Genomic DNA, 17,801 nt, shown 5'->3' with positions numbered 1-17,801 from the left:
GATTTGTTTTTATGATGGTTTTGTCCAAATAGTAAACAAACATGCCCCATTCTGCAGGTTCAGGGTTAAAGGGCGGGATAATCCATGGTTTTCTTCTGAGCTGTTTTGTATTATTCACAACCATAATCTAGCCTGGGCTAAAGTAAGGTGCTGATTGGCTTATTTTTAGGCAGTTACGAAGCAGTTACGAAACAAGTGTTATTTTCTTCTCAGGAAGGCCAAGTCTGAATATTTTATGTCTGTTACCACTGATGACCTGAATGACCCTAGAAAGTTTTGGAAGGCTATTAAGTCTATGTCTGGTAACAGTAATGTTAATGAATTACCGTCATGTGTTTTGATGCTGTATATGACAAAACTGAAATGCTGAATTGTTTCAATGAGCACTTTGTATCATCTGGTAGGCTGTTTGATTCAGTGTTCTCTGTCTCTGTACAACCCTGTGTGGATGAACCAGTGAGAGCTGGTCAAACTTTTAGCTTTTTGCCATTCTCAGTGCAGGTGGTACATAAAGCCCTGAAATCTTTAGATCAGAGAAAGTCTGCAGGTCCTGATCTTTTGGATCCCTGCTTTTTAAATCTGGCAGCTGATTTCATAGCTGAACCACTTACATATCTGTTCAATCTAACCCTGGAATGTAATGAAATACCAAAGATCTGGAAATCAGCATCTGTCCTACCACTTTTAAAAGGGGGAGATCCAACTCTTTTAAATAATTATAGGCAATCTCAAAGCTGTCACCCCTGGTGAAAATACTTGAAACTCTTGTGAGTGAACAGCTAAAATAGTTTATTTACTAACTCTATTTTATCAATGTACCAATCAGGCTTCAGGAAGAAAGCATAGCACAATTACAGCAGCCATGAATGTTTTAAATGATATCATTGAAGCCCTTGATAAAAAACAGCACTGTGTCTCACTTTTTATTGATCTCGCTAAGGCTTTTGATACAGTTGATCATGCTATACTAAGGCAGAGATTGTCGAGTGTAGGTCTTTCAGAGCATGCAGTTGCATGGTTTGCTAACTATCTGCCTGATAGAACTCAGTGCACTCAATTTGATGGGCTTATGTCTGTTAAATTGTCAGTCTTTAATGGTGTGACCCTCTGTACTTGGTCCTCTCTTATTCACTATTTAAATAAATGATTTAGACAGAAAATGTGCAACTTCATTTTTATGCTGATGATAGTTATTTACTGTTGTGCCTTGTCTCTTACAAAAGCTTTCCAGAACTTGCAAACTGCTTTTTATACTGTTCAACATACCTTGTGTCAATTGAAGCTTATCCTCAATACTGACAAAACTAAACTAATGGTGTTTTCTAAAGCAAGAAATAGACCTCTGAACCTTTCACCTATTACTACCTGTCAGGGCAAGGAGATTGAGGTTGTAACCTCATATAAATATCTTGGAATTTTAATTGATGATGGCCTCTTTTAAATTGCATATTCAACAACTTACAAAAAAATTGAAGCTGAAATTGGGATTTTATTTTAGGAATAAGGCCTGTTTTTCTTTTGAAGCCAGAAGGAGGCTAGTATCAGCTACATGTATGCCTTTATTAGACTATGGGGATATTTTATATATGAATGCTTCTGCTCCGTGTTTGAGATCAATTGACACCCTTTACTATGGCACTTTGAGATTTATTTAAAACTGCAAAACCCTTACGCACCACTGCACTTTGTATACCAGGGTTGGCTGGCCTTCTCTAGTCACTCGTAGGCTCAGTCACTATTATACTTTTATTTACAAAGCCATTTTGGGTTTACTACCTTTTTATTTGGGCATTTTTATTGTTCAGAAATGTGGTGGGTACTCTCTCCGTTCGCTGGACCTTTTCCTGCTAACTGTTCCAAATGTCCAAACTGGATTTGGTAAAAGGGCTTTTATGTACTCTGCGCCATCGTCTTGGAACGCCTTACAAAATACTTTAAAAATGGAAGAACTTTGATTTGAAGAACCCGATTTGGTATTTTTAAATCACTGATGAATGATCTTGAGACTGATTCCCTGACCTGTCAATGTTCTTAATTTTGGCCTATCTTGGCCAGGACGCTCTTGAAAAATAGATTTTAAATCTCAATGAGCCTTTCCTGGTTAAATAAAGGTTAAATAAATAAAATGGAGCATTGGCTACATGGCTGGAAATGGTTCAACTCTGAGACTATCGATCCCTACAGGATAAGAGCAAATCTTAGATACTAACTAGTCTGCAGCTAGAAATTATGTAAACCTGGGATGCGGATACCAACAACCGCCGAAACACCTATTCTATGAGAACATTTCTGAATGGAACTCTGAAGTAGATATTCCAACCACAAAATACTTTGATCTTCAGAGAAATAGAGAGAGCGAAAGAGATGCGGATGAACTGACTCTCCAGCAGACAGACTGACGAATCCAACAGAGATCATGACGACTCCTGGGCGTAAATATACACTGCTCCAAAAAATAAATGGAACACTTAAACAACACAATGTAACTCCAAGTCAATCACACTTCTGTGAAATCAAACTGTCCACTTAGGAAGAAACACTGATTGACAATAAATTTCACATGCTGTTGTGCAAATGGAATAGACAACAGGTGGAAATTATAGGCAATTCGCAAGACACCCCCAATAAAGGAGTGGTTCTGCAGGTGATAACCACAGACAACTTTTCAGTTCCTATGCTTCCTGGCTGATGTTTTGGTCACTTTTGAATGCTGGCGGTGCTTTCACTCTAGTGGTAGCATGAGACGGAGTCTACAACCCACACAAGTGGCTCAGGTAGTGCAGCTCATCCAGGATGGACATCAATGCGAGCTGTGGCAAGAAGGTTTGCTGTGTCTGTCAGCGTAGTGTCCAGAGCATGGAGGCGCTACCAGGAGACAGGCCAGTACATCAGGAGACGTGGAGGAGGCCGTAGGAGGGCAACAACCCAACAGCAGGACCGTTACCTCCGCCTTTGTGCAAGGAGGAGCAGGAGGAGCAATGCCAGAGCCCTGCAAAATGACCTCCAGCAGGCCACAAATGTGCATGTGTCTGCTCAAACAGTCAGAAACAGACTCCATGAGGGTGGTGTGAGAGCCCGACGTCCATAGGTGGGGGTTGTGCTTACAGCTCATCACCGTGCAGGACGTTTGGCATTTTCCAGAGAACACCAAGATTGTCAAATTCGCCACTGGCGCCCTGTGCTCTTCACAGATGAAAGCAGGTTCACACTGAGCACATGTGACAGACGTGACAGAGTCTGGAGACGCCGTGGAGAACGTTCTGCTGCCTGCAACATCCTCCAGCATGACCGGTTTGGCGGTGGGTCAGTCATGGTGTGGGGTGGCATTTCTTTGGGGGGCCGCACAGCCCTCCATGTGCTCGCCAGAGGTAGCCTGACTGCCATTAGGTACCGAGATGAGATCCTCAGACCCCTTGTGAGACCATATGCTGGTGCGGTTGGCCCTGGGTTCCACCTAATGCAAGACAATGCTAGACCTCATGTGGCTGGAGTGTGCCAGCAGTTCCTGCAAGAGGAAGGCATTGATGCTATGGACTGGCCCGCCCGTTCCCCAGACCTGAATCCAATTGAGCACATCTGGGACATCATGTCTCTTTCCATCCACCAACGCCACGTTGCACCACAGACTGTCCAGGAGTTGGCGGATGCTTTAGTCCAGGTCTGGGAGGAGATCCCTCAGGAGACCATCCGCCACCTCATCAGGAGCATGCCCATGCGTTGTAGGGAGGTCATACAGGCACATGGAGGCCACACACACTACTGAGCCTCATTTTGACTTGTTTTAAGGACATTACATCAAAGTTGGATCAGCCTGTAGTGTGGTTTTCCACTTTAATTTTGAGTGTGACTCCAAATCCAGACCTCCATGGGTTGATAAATTTGATTTCCATTGATAATTTTTGTGTGATTTTGTTGTCAGCACATTCAACTATGTAAAGAAAAAACTATTTAATAAGAATATTTCATTCATTCAGATCTAGGATGTGTTATTTTAGTGTTCCCGTTATTTTTTTGAGCAGTGTATATTGATTGCAATTATTCCAGAATGAGTGAGCGTTCATGTGCAAAGGATTAGCATTTCAATTAATATAGTTGTCAACTGTGTGTAGTGATCCCTTTTGTCCTTCCCGCTCTCGCTCAGTCCACACCCACTTCCCTTTGTCCACCAAGCCGTCATATGGGCTTAGCCCACTAGGGAATCTTCCTTATCGTTTGTTTGTAACAGATCTGCTGTTTGTTTGTTTGTTTATTTCTGTGATTATTTAGTTAGTTAGTAAATAAATGATTAAGACAATTGGTGTATGGATGATTCATAGCAAAGGCTGGGTTCGTGCAGATAACCAACAATTTACTAACGTTTGGAATGAGACTGACGTGAGGTAAAGGATAATTCATTAATAAGAAGACAAATTGACCAGATATTAAAATATCTGAAGAGTTATATTAAGAAAATTATAACTTTGTAATCTGAAGATTTTCCTTGGTGCCCTGACTTCCTAGTTAATTACAGTTACATGATTAGTTTAATCACGTAATAATAATTACAGAGAATTGATTTGATAAAATAACAGTCTTCACTTTTAATGATGCAAAAAGAAACAACATTGCAGCTGAAAACAACTGGATTAGCCATTTACCAATTACTCGTATCTATGTGTGTTCGGATTTTTCCTTATGAACACACAGAGCAGATCCTCATCTAGGGAATTAAGCTAAATAAATGCTGGCACCTATTCATGTTGCTCTGGTTGTGATTTCATTATTTCAATGGGATATCTTGCTTGAGATCTATTAATAACATATCCACTGCTGCTGTGAATTCAAACATTTGTTCCCTTGAGAGGAGACAGACACGTATAAAGCTTTGGTGGAGAGATATCTGTACGCTACAGAGCACAGCGTGCACATTCTATACAAGTTGTGCCGTTGTGCATAATAGCTACAAATTGATTTGTTAGCTAAGTGGTGGCGTCGGCTGGCTATCCAGCTCACTTTAAGAAGTGCAATGGCAAATTCACCTTTTGTCAAAATGAAAACAGTGTAGAGAAAATTTACTGCTATATCTCAATGAAAATGGATAGAACATGTTAGCAAATTGGCCATCCACAGTATTGTAGCCCTAGTTTCCTTCCATTCATGTTGTGATGCCCTGTTCCAGTATGAGAGAAGTTGAGTCTGAAATTACATTATTGCTATTACCTATCTAGTGCACTGGTGTCATTTTTAACACAACCCCACATCAGATCAAATAAAGTGGGACACTCACTGTGTCGAGATGCCAAAGGTAGTGTCAGGGGGGATGCGAGGGGGCACAGGGACACGGGAGCCCCTTCTGGCAAGGGAGGCTTGTCTCCTGTCGTGGGTGGCGCGGTACTGATAATGCTCCTTGGCAGTCACCAGGCCAGACTTCACCCCCTCGCGGTTCAGAGCCACAAAGTCCTTCCCAGGCCTCCTGGAGTGGCCTCTACTGCCACTGGTGGGTAGGGAGTGTGTGTGCCAGTTGGACAAGGCTGGGAGAGTAGGGCACAACACAACGGCAGAGAGTGAGTTCAGGGCCTGTATTCACAGTGTCTCGTCTAACACGCAATTACTATTTATTTTTATCTAATATATTGTTATTATTTGTATTTATTTATTTACTTCTGTTTTTCTTTCTGTATATAATCAAGTAGACAAAACCAAATTAGAAAGATTCACCCCCAATATTTTCCCCATATATACTTCAACAGTTACTTCCCCCCCAAAGGCAAATGTCAAATTTGTTATTAAAAGGTCTAATGCAGCCATTTTTTTATCTCAATATCAAATAGTTTCTGGGTAACAATTAAGTATCTTACGGTGATTCTTAATTAAAATGGTAAAAAATACACAAAAATTGATTTCTCCAGCAAGAATTTTGCTAGGACTGTCTGGGAGTGGTCTGAGTAGTGAGGGTAAAAAGGAAAATTATTGGCAGAGACGTTTAGAGTTCTGGTCTATTAACCAATTTTTACCACAAAGTCCATCCCACCAAAACAGGCTGAAATGTCAGGCAGGCTTTTCGAACAGCACTTACACTAAAAGGGCATTATGATAATACCTCGTAGTTTGGAAATACACAGTACAGTGCATTCAGAAAGTATTCAGACCCCTTTGACTTTTTCCACATTTTGTTACGTTGGCCTTATTCTAAAAAAAATATATAATAATTTCATCTCATTAATCTACACACAATACCCCATAATGACAAAACAAAAACAGGTTTTTAGAAATGTTAGCAAATTTATTAAAAATAAAAAACTGATATGACATTTAGAATACGGCCGTAACGTAACACACACACCCTTATCAACTCATCCAAGACAAATTCCCTACAGATGTCTTTGAAATGGAAATCAAATTGAACTATTTTACAGGTACAAAGCTGGCACATAACATTCTGAGAACCATATATTTCTCGGAGCTTGGTGAGAGTGTAGTTGTCCTATGGTTATTTTGCATAAAACCTTCCCACAACTTTCTGGGAATAGTGCAGGATACAGTGCCTTGCGAAAGTATTCTGCCCCCTTGAACTTTGCGACCTTTTGCCACATTTCAGGCTTCAAACATAAAGACATAAAACTATTTTTTTGTGAAGAATCAACAACAAGTGGGACACAATCATGAAGTGGAACGACATTTATTGGATATTTAGAACTTTTTTAACAAATCAAAAACTGAAAAATTGGGCGTGCAAAATTATTCAGCCCCCTTAAGTTAATACTTTGTAGCGCCACCTTTTGCTGCGATTACAGCTGTAATTCGCTTGGGGTATGTCTCTATCAGTTTTGCACATCGAGAGACTGAAATGTTTTCCCATTCCTCCTTGCAAAACAGCTCGAACTCAGTGAGGTTGGATGGAGAGCATTTGTGAACAGCAGTTTTCAGTTCTTTCCACAGATTCTCGATTGGATTCAGGTCTGGACTTTGACTTGGCCATTCTAACACCTGGATATGTTTATTTTTGAACCATTCCATTGTAGATTTTGCTTTATGTTTTGGATCATTGTCTTGTTGGAAGACAAATCTTGTTGTTGATTCTTCACAAAAAAATACAGTTTTATATCTTCATGTTTGAAGCCTGAAATGTGGCAAAAGGTCGCAAAGTTCAAGGGGGCCGAATACTTTCGCAAGGCACTGTAGTTGCTCGGCTTTGGAACATTCTCAGCACATTCAAGGAACTTCACAACAACAACAAAAAATTTTCTTCTTATTCCATAACTTTAACAAAGTTTCCTAAAAGTTCAAACATGGTTACATTTACATTTTGGTAATGTTATCCAACTGTTTTGACATTGGGAATGTTCTCAAATAGTTTAGAGAGCATTGAGAAACAACATTCTTCTTTGGGAATTTCAGTACTTCAGCATAACGTTTCTTACAGGTTTCGTCATGGTTATATTTAAAGTCATGTTCTCAAATTGTTTTGCGAACGTTAAGACAAAACTCTCTATCCTCTATCTTGTTAAGTGTGTACAGGGATGTTGGCCATACATACAATTGGCCACACCTGATCTTAATGAGTGCTTGTTTCTTTTGAAATGGGCTGTTTGAATATACTAAAATGAACAGCTTTGTGTGCGTAAATAAACATGACATGCTAGCTGGAGCTGGTATGTATGGATACTGGTGTCACAGGGGACTAATTCCATGGATAGGGAACAGATAATCATAGGTTTGTATCTCACTGATGCTGTGCCACAAAAAAGAAATGTGTTTGCATGATTAATGCCTGAGGAAATCAATTTTTATGTGTCCTATCTGTGCATGGAGTTCCAAAAAGTTGACCCAAAATAAGCAAGCAGTGAAATTAAAATACTTATTTAAAACCTCACAGGGAAACTTTAAAGGAACCAGAGTAAAACTTTCTCAGAACCTCCCTGCAACTTAAAAATAAACGCTACCAGAACAGGCGATATTTTCACTTCTTTTCTCAGAACGTTGGCTTCGATCCCACAACCAATGGAAATCCAAAAACACATGTTTACACAACTTTAAAGGAACCAAATGTGCCAGCTGGGCGGCGTCTACACGGCCACAACTATGCAAAGATAGATCAATCGCTCACGTACAGTAGATAATGTCTTTCCTGAAATATTTATAGCTGTGTAAAGAGTTGGAACAAGGCTGTTCTTTGTGAAGCAGCTCATTGCAACACCAATTTCCATCAGAGGGGTTTTGATTAGTTGTGAGACGGTGACATCTCCATATGGCGCTTAACTCCCTCTCTCAGTCATCTCTGTCTCGGTGACAATATGGAGGTGTGTTCCCCAGGTGTCGTTACCACCGTCGCTGACAGTGAGCCTTTGTTATCCTTGTCACAATTATTGAAATTCACACTTTTTTTACGTCATTTTTAAAAGAGCGCTCTCTGTCTAGTGGGTAGTGACAGATCTAAGGGGGGGGGGGGGTTTATTTGAGAGAGTTGAGTGTTTAAACACTTAGAGCGGCTCACGAAACGTCTCGACTGTCAATCCACTGGGTGTGAGTGGCGAGGGCCTGGAGGGGGGTTCAAGGGTTGGTTTGGTGGGGGTTCAGGAGAGAGTTTGACATTCCCCGGCGTCTGTCCGCTGACGGAAGAGCATCATTATCATTCTCCAGCTGGAGAAGGAGGAGGACGAGGAGGAGGACATGCACAGTTTAGCTGGTGAAAAGAGGAAGAGTGACAGGGAGGGCCGGCTGCCTGAGGGGACGCTTTCTCAGCCAAACACACTGTGACATCAGGGCTGACGGTAATGGGGACACATGGGCTGTATCCCAAATGGCACCCTATTTCCTAAGTAATGAAATAGTTGGCCATATGACACTGCTATGGCCGTCACAATCCAGCCCTCTCCAGTGCAGCCAGCGTGTGTGTGCCTGACAGACACGCCTCTGAATAATATCCAAGATTGTTTTTAACATGTGCTGTGGAGTTTTTTTTATTTTTTATTGTGGGCTGTGGAGGGGTTCCACACACCTATCATTGCTAAGTCTGGGGTTAAAGAAAATAATGGACCACAGGGGATGCAAAAGAGGATTCATAGTAATAGTAATGATTTTATGTCACCCCCAATGTGTAGACTAACACCCAATTGAGTGATGCAGGATGGCCACTTTGCACACCCCCTACCTTCTGAGACTCCTCCGTCCTGGATGGTCGCAACAGTTCCGTACACAAAGTCAGGTCCAAGACATGTCAACCCTTTAGACTTGGTCTTCCCAAGCGCTGGCTGTAGGTAACAGACAGAAAAACAAGACAGTATTCACCTTAAAGCTAGAATCCTTGGTTGCTACATTCATTTTTGGACTGATAAATTAATGGTATATATCAATGAATTATTGAAGAATATAACTTATAAATGTCTCATGAGTTTGTACATCTGCTGTACCCCATCAGAAACCAAAGTATAAGCTGGTTTTACTCCAGTTTGTAAACAATGTAAAAGAAAACCAACACGGTATAGCCTCAAAACATAGAATTAGGATTTAGAATAGGATCTCTATGGTTAAAACTCAATTTCGATACCTTGGATGGTTAGTCCATCCATAGCTCTGTCTATTAATGTGAGAGTGGTGACATTTCCACACATTTTGCTATAAGGCTGAGAGAAAATGTTGCTCTTTTAAAGCTAATTCCCTACAATCCAACACATAATTCCATGGGTCCGAGAGAAAAATGTGCAGTTTGATAGCTAATCATTATATCACAGGCATAGAAGGTACATTGTTCCTCAAAGTAGCTACAGTATCAATAGAGTCAGAGCTAGGGGGGGCTGGTTCCAGCTAGGGGGAGCTGGTTCCACCATTGGGGTGCCAGGATAGAGAAGAGCTTGCACTGGGCTGAGCAGGAGTTGCCCTCCCGTAGGGGTGGGAAGGCCAAGAGACCAGAGGTAGCAGAATGGAGTGCTCCGGTTGGGGCTTAGGGTTTGAGCATAGACTGAAGGTAGGGAGGGGCAGTTCCTCTTGCTGCTCCGTAGACATGGTGTTGGAACAGTAGTGGAGAGGGTAGCAAGTTTTAAGTTCCTCGGCATACACATCACAGACAAACTGAATTGGTCCACCCACACAGACAGCATCGTGAAGAAGGCGCAGCAGCGCCTCTTCAACCTCAGGAGGCTGAAGAAATTCGGCCTGTCACCAAAAGCACTCACAAACTTCTACAGATGCACAATCGAGAGCATCCTGGCGGGCTGTATCACCGCCTGGTACGGCAACTGCTCCGCCCACAACCGTAAGGCTCTCCAGAGGGTAGTGAGGTCTGCACAACGCATCACCGGGGGCAAACTACCTGCCCTCCAGGACACCTACACCACCCGATGTTACAGGAAGGCCATAAAGATCATCAAGGACAACAACCACCCGAGCCACTGCCTGTTCACCCCGCTATCATCCAGAAGGCAAGGTCAGTACAGGTGCATCAAAGCTGGGACTGAGAGACTGAAAAACAGCTTCTATCTCAAGGCCATCAGACTGTTAAACAGTCACCACTAACATTGAGTGGCTGCTGCCAACACACTGACTCAACTCCAGCCACTTTAATAATGGGAATTGATGGGAAATGATGTAAAATATATCACTAGCCACTTTAAACAATGCTACCTAATATAATGTTTACATACCCTACATTATTCATCTCATATGTATACGTATATACTGTACTCTATATCATCTACTGCATCTTTATGTAATACATGTATCACTAGCCACTTTAACTATGCCACTTTGTTTACATACTCATCTCATATGTATATACTGTACTCGATACCATCTACTGTATCTTGCCTATGCCGCTCTGTACCATCACTCATTCATATATCTTTATGTACATATTCTTTATCCCCTTACACTTGTGTGTATAAGACAGTAGTTTTGGAATTGTTAGTTAGATTACTTGTTGGTTATTACTGCATTGTAGGAAATAGAAGCACAAGCATTTCGCTACACTCGCATTAACATCTGCTAACCATGTGTATGTGACAAATACAATTTGATTTGATTTGATTTGGTTGTGGACGTAAGCTTCAACTGGAAGCCAGTGGAGTGTGCGGAGGAGCGAGGTGACATGAGAGAACTTGGGAAGCTGGAAAACCAGGCGGGCTGCAGCGTTCTGGATAAGTTTCAGGTGTTTGATGGCACAAGCGGGAAGCCCAGCCAACAGCGAGTTGCAGTAGTCCAGATGGGAAAGGACAAGTGCCTGGATTAGGACCTGCGCCGCTTCCTGTGTGAGGAATGTTGTAGAGCATGGAGGGGGGGACCAGGCTACAACAGTATCAGCCTGCTTCGGAATCCACAATTTCTTCCTCACCAGTCCTATTTTTGAAGAGCTCCTAGATGCAGAAGATTCCCTAAGCTGTCAGAAACAAACATGGAAAGCTTGAGGACCTTGATGTTTCTAACCTCACTGTTGAAACCATAAAAAAAAAATCTATGCCAAAGTCGCAAGAAGAACAGCACTTGGGAGCACATTTGAAAATTGTAACTCACGGACAAGAACGTCAAATATGTCAGACTTGTGTGGAAGTGATCAATTGTCAGCTACTTTATCAGTAAGTCTTTAGAGACGTTAATAGGTGGAAAGACACTACCTGTATAAATTACTGTTAATTATCCCAGGTACTTAAAAGGCACTAATTTCCATAAAATATTCCAAACAAGATCAAAATTATTTTTGGAAAGACATTGATTGTCATATGGTACAAACATTTAACCAACCCTTTTAAATGGAGAGTTTTGTTTCAAAAGAGCAAGCGTTTTAGTAGCGGCAGTAAGACACAATGGTGGTCGAGTGATTCTTTGTCTCTTACTGGCTTCTGTAGCCTACACAGAAAGGTGAAATGTTCAGAACGGTGCAGATGGAAATGAAGTGCATAGAGCACCTGACTCGATCCCCGTATTCTATTACATGGTAGACAAATCGGGTTTGTTCTACATAATGCATTTCTATAGCGTGCTCTGTAGCGTTGGACCCCCCCTGTTAACTGGCGTTGGACCCCCCCCCTGTCCCAAATGGCACCCTATTCCCTCTATAAAGTAGTGCACCAAATAGGGAATAGGGGGCCAGTTGGGACATAGCCCAGGATTGAAGGGTGACTAAGAGAAACGCGGCTGAATGAAGCAGCTCCTCTTCTCCAGTACTGAGGTGCGGCTTTATACCACCTGTCTGCCATCTCTACACTGTAGCTCTGAGAGAATCTCCAAGGGGGTGGAAGTCAGGGGTGCGGGGAACGAGCAATAGGTGATGTCGTACTGCGCTTTGGTCGTCTTGTTTCAAAGTTCCCCATTCAAGTTCTTGCTTTTAAGTTAAGTTCGCATCATCTCTCCACAAAGACGGGAAGAGAAAATCCAAACCCCAGCTAGGGTGATGAGAGAAGGGTGCGAGGGATTGCTACTCCACAGTACCTGAACACATTGAAGTGTATGACATGTACCTATGATCTGCAGGCTCTTCACTGAGTGACAGAAACAGAGGTTCTGAGCACGCGTCAGTCACACAGATGAACACATACGAAAGCTTCCCCCCTCGTGCTGTCTTGTGTGATTTGTAGGCAGATAAAAACATCCTTTGGTTATAGCGAATACCTTGTGCCAGCAACGGAAACACACAGAAACAATATGGAATCGCTACCTTGAAGCCTGGCTTTCAGCTATGATATGACTCAAAACACAAGTCTCATTTAAAATACAATGGAAACACTTTTACCAGATAGTTCATCACAGCATAACCATTGTGAAAATTACCTCACGTTTAAAGCCTGCCTGAGCATCTATGTATGAAATGTGGATTACACCACCATGGTTCGTCCCAAATGGCACCCTATTTATTTATTTTAAATATTTTTTTTATTGAACCTTTATTTAATACACTACTTTTGACTAGGGTCCATAGGGCTTTGGTCAAAAGTAGTGCACGATATAGGGAATAGGGTGCCATTAGGGAAGCACATCATATCTCCAAGGAAATAACCATATGTGACAAGTGTTTGCAAGCTTTATGAGTGAATGACAACCTGAAAACTTCTTCACAACAGTATCTCGGACCTGCCTGGGGTGTTTCTTGTTCTTCATGATGCTCTCTGCGCTTTTAACGGACCTCTGAGACTATCACAGTGCAGATGCATTTATACGGAGACTTGATTACACACAGGTGGATTGTATTTATCATCATTAGTCATTTAGGTCAACATTGGATCATTCAGAGATCCTCACTGAACTTCTGGAGAGAGTTTGCTGCACTGAAAGTAAAGGGGCTGAATAATTTTGCACGCCCAATTTTTCAGTTTTTGATTTGTTAAAAAAGTTTGAAATATCCAATAAATGTCGTTCCACTTCATGATTGTGTCCCACTTGTTGTTGATTCTTCACAAAAAAATACAGTTTTATATCTTTATGTTTGAAGCCTGAAATGTGGCAAAAGGTCGCAAAGTTCAAGGGGGCCGAATACTTTTGCAAGGCACTGTATATAAGGTCCCACAGTTGACGGTGTATGTCAGAGCAAAAACCAAGCCATGAGGTCGAAGGAATTGTCCGTATAGCTCTGAGACAGGATTGTGTTGAGGCACAGATCTGGGGAAGAGTACCAAAACATGTCTGCAGCATTGAAGGTCCCCAAAAACACAGTGGCCTCCATCATTCTTAAATGGAAGAAGTTTGGAACCAACAAGACTCTTCCTAGAGCTGGCTGCACGGCCAAACTGAGCAATCAGGGGAGAAGGGCCTTGGTCAAGGAGGTGACCAAGGATCCAATGGTCATTCTGACAGAGCTCAAAAGTTCCTCTGTGGAGATGGGAGAACCTTCCAGAAGGACAACCATCTCTGCCACACTCCACCAATCAGACCTTAATGTTAGTGGCCAGATGGAAGCCACTCCTCGGTTAGGCACATGACAGCCCACTTGGAGTTTGCCAAAAGGCACCTAAAGGACTCTCAGACCATGAGAAACAAGATTCTCTGGTCTGATGAAGCCTGAATGCCAAGCATCACGTCTGGAGAAAACATGGCATGCTGTGGGGATGTTTTTCAGTAGCAGGGACTGGGAGACTAGTCAGGATCGAGGGAAAGATGAACGGAGCAAAGTACAGAGAGATCCTTGATGAAAACCTGCTCCAGAGTGCTCAGGACCTCAGACTGGGGTGAAGGTTCACCTTCCAACAGGACAACGACAGCCAAGACAACACTCACTCCCGAGTCTAAAACTGCCTCTGGAAGCAGTGTCAGCACAAGTATTGTTCGTCGGGAGCTTCATGAAATGAGTTTCCATGGTTGAGCAGCCGCACGCAAGCCTAAGTTCACCATACGGAGAGGTGTAAAGCTTGCCGCCATTGGACTCTGGAGCAGTGGAAAAGCATTTTCTGAATTGATGAATCATGCTTCACCATCTGGCAGTCCAACGGACGAACCTGCCCTAATGCAAAGTGCGAACTGTAAAGTTTGGTGGAGGAGGAATAATGGTCTGGGGCTGTTTTTATGGTTCAGGCTAGAGCCCCTTAGTTCCAGTGAAGGGAAATCTTAATGTTACAGCATACAATGACATTCTAGACGATTCTGTGCTTCCAACTTTGTGGCAATCGTTTGCGGAAGGCCCTTTCCTTGTTTCAGCATGACAATGCCCCGTGCACAAAGCGAGGTCCATACAGAGATCGGTTTGGAAAAACTTGACTGGCCTGCACAGACCTCAACCCGATCGAAAACCTTTGGGATGGATTAGAACGCAGACTGCAAGCAAGGCCTATAATTGCCCAACATCAGTGCCCGACCTCACTAATGCTCTTCTGGCTGAATGGAAGCAAGTCCCCGCAGCAATATTCCATCATCTAGTGGAATCCTTCCCAGAAGAGTGGAGGCTGTTATAGCAGCAAAGGGGGGAACCAACTCCATATTAATGTCCATAATTTTGGAATAAGATGTTCGGTGAGCAGGTATCCACATACTTTTGGTCATGTAGTGTATATTACCTAGCTGGCTATGGCTATCCAACACTGAAATTCAAGGTAAGCTTTTGGTTTTATTAATATTGCCACCGGGGCCCATTGGTGTAAATTTAAACTGCTAGGTAACTAACTGTACATTGCACTGCATGATTGTCGCAGGTTTACTAATGTATTAGTTCTAGTAGCTATGTTAACTTGACTTTAGCTAATATGGTGACACCGATGTAGGCTGTGTGTCGCGATTAGCTTTTATAATATGAAGGTTCTGCTTGGAATTTTTTTTTTGCCTGGTCACAGACAGCTGATGTGTCCACAACGAAGGGAAAAGGTAAGAGGAGGAGAGCGCGTAGATGTGAGAAAGAATTATACAACAATCTGGCTGCTGTGAACTGTGTTTGTGTGTGATCAGGGGTGTATTCATTCTGCCGAATCTGTTTAAAAACTTTTCTTAAATGGAAGCAAACAGAACGAAACTGGGAAAAACATGCCAGAATTCTTCAATAGCTGCTGTAGGCTCTCATTTGCAACTGTTGGACTAATGATTACACCCTAGATCAGCTAGATGCAGGCAAGATTGTGCAAGGCGGTATTGAATGTGTCAATGTCTGTCACTCACCCTGATTACTCAATTTCATAGAGCCCCCCCCCCCCCCCCCCCCCCCCCCGCCTAGGAATCCAAAATCAAATATGTTGCCATATTTGTGGGCGACTGTAAAACGTTTTTTTTTTTAAGTAAACTTTGCTAGAGCTCCCTAAACAGACCACCCTACATTCCATAATGTCTCCTCCACCCCACCCCACCCTGGGCCCATCCCCCTCCCCCTTCTCTTCCCATGTCTGTGATCCATTCTCCATGCACAACCTGTCTGTTTATTGATATGCAAACTCTCCTTATGAGCGCCTAATCCCCAAGCATAGGGGATAATTTATAAAGCATTTACATAAAGAAGGCCAACTAATTGGGAGCATATGTCTGGGTAAGCCCCCCGCAGACTCTCAAGGACCTGTGCTACAGATGAGCTGCTGTAGGCTCCTCTCCTCTCCCCTACAGAAATCGAAACATCAGATGGATAGAATTCTTCCCATTTCAGATGCACAGCTTTCCTGCAGTCAACTGATCAAATCGCCCTCTAGTGGCTCCATGGGTGGAATGTTATTAATATTTTTCATAATTAATCAACAATATATAATATATATCATATATATCTATCCGGTGTTTCTATGTCAATTGTGTTTTGTTATAGCTCTGTGATGTATATAAAGGGTAATATTGGGATGCAAACTCTAAATTTAACACATTTCAACTATATCTGACACAGTACAGGTCTCTTTTTTTTAAGCCCACAACCATTTGTGTGAGGTGTATAATTTGGTTTCAAAGTAGATTTGTTTAAGACTACCAAGAAACACTCTGTGTGACCCTGATTTAGCCCACTGCAGTAAGTTAAACATCAAGAATTGCTTTCCTGCATTCTTTGGTCAGTTGAAAAGCTGAACATCAAACTAACATCAAATCATCATCAAGTTGATAAACTTGAAAAATAGCCCTTGAATGTTTTGGTAAACCTACTGGAGAGCTCTTCTTTGTCTACACCCATTCAGCATCGTTCACACCCTCTTAAGCCTTACCCATCGCTTTAAGGATTCACATGTGAGTACAGTAGTGTACTAAACAACCAAAGACTAAAGGCTGGTTTAAACTATGTCTATCAACATGGCTGTGTACAGTTGTCACAGTGACATAATGAACATTCTATTGTTGTCTGATGTCAAACTTGTTGTTGTTTTTATGAAAAAGTATAAACACAAAAACGACAGGCTGCATGACATCAGCAGCCTGGTGGTCCAAAATAACAAACAAGCTAGCAAACCAGGCAACTAAAAGCAACTTATTAAACAATGTTTTCGTTAGTTTCTAGCTTGTTAGTTTGCTAGCTAACATTAAATTAGCTGGCTAGTCAGTTCAAATGACCATATCATAACTGACAACCTCCTAACTTTATCTAATTTGTATTCATTATTACAGGAAAATAAACTCACAACAAGATCATTATTAACAAGTTAATGGCGAGCTAATTACAGAAAGTAGCTTACAGTTGTGAGTGTGATGAAATAAAAGCAGGGCATTCTCCCGGAGAATTTTAGAACTTGTTATATCCTAATTTGACTTTGGTGCAAGTCATGTTGTTCTTCACATTACCATCTCTGGTAAACACACATTATATCAAATAAAATCTATGTTTATTTGTCACATGCACAGGATACAGGAGGTGTAAAAGGTACAGCAAAATGGTTACTTGCATAGTGGACTCTTTTGTTTAGGCATGTAGCTAGCTAGCTAAACAATTAACCATAATCCCAACAAGATTTCTCTGCCTTTAACCTTGTTCTGAACACCTCCTAAACAAAGGTTGTGTGGTTCGGTAAGAAGAATGCCCCTCTCCCCACCGGTGTGATTACTACCTCTGAGGGTTTAGTCACCTCATACAATTACTTGGGAGTATGGCTAGACGGTACACTGTCCTTCTCTCAACACATATCCAAGCTGCAGGCTAAGGTTAAATCTAGACTTGGTTTCCTCTATGTAATCGCTGCTACACCATTCAAGCAGTGGGGACAGAGACGCTTGTTAGTGGGCCCTGAGATGTGTTGCGTCCCGAATGGCACAGGGCTCTGATCAAAAGAAGTGCACTATGTAGGGTGGACCCCAAGGTTTGTAGTTTTGTAATTTTCTATTAGTTTTTAGATTATTATTTTAAATTCAGTTTAGTTTCAATTACTTTTCAGACTTGATTTACTAGTTTTTATTCAGTTTTAGTTTGATAAAAATATTTATTATATTATATTAGTTTTTATAAAATTTCGTTTCAGTGT

The 17,801-nt window shown here is 41.9% G+C and overlaps 1 protein-coding gene across 1 annotated transcript in view; it reads right to left on the bottom strand.

Annotated features, from left to right (window-relative positions):
• cfap77 (cilia and flagella associated protein 77) overlaps nt 1–17,801 on the bottom strand; it is a 73,137-nt gene that overhangs the window by 18,036 nt on the left and 37,300 nt on the right. Inside the window, exons 3-4 of the mRNA XM_021606690.2 lie at nt 9,131–9,230; nt 5,267–5,510 (exon numbers count right to left, since the gene is read on the bottom strand). Of these exons, the coding sequence (XP_021462365.1) occupies nt 5,267–5,510; nt 9,131–9,230 (344 nt within the window). The remainder of the gene's footprint in view (nt 1–5,266; nt 5,511–9,130; nt 9,231–17,801) is intronic.

The sequence above is a fragment of the Oncorhynchus mykiss genome, chromosome 6 (assembly GCF_013265735.2).
Source record: "Oncorhynchus mykiss isolate Arlee chromosome 6, USDA_OmykA_1.1, whole genome shotgun sequence".
Lineage (NCBI taxonomy): Eukaryota > Metazoa > Chordata > Actinopteri > Salmoniformes > Salmonidae > Oncorhynchus > Oncorhynchus mykiss.
Note: the sequence above shows the minus strand (reverse complement) of the source record. Positions and strands in the feature narration are given on the sequence as shown.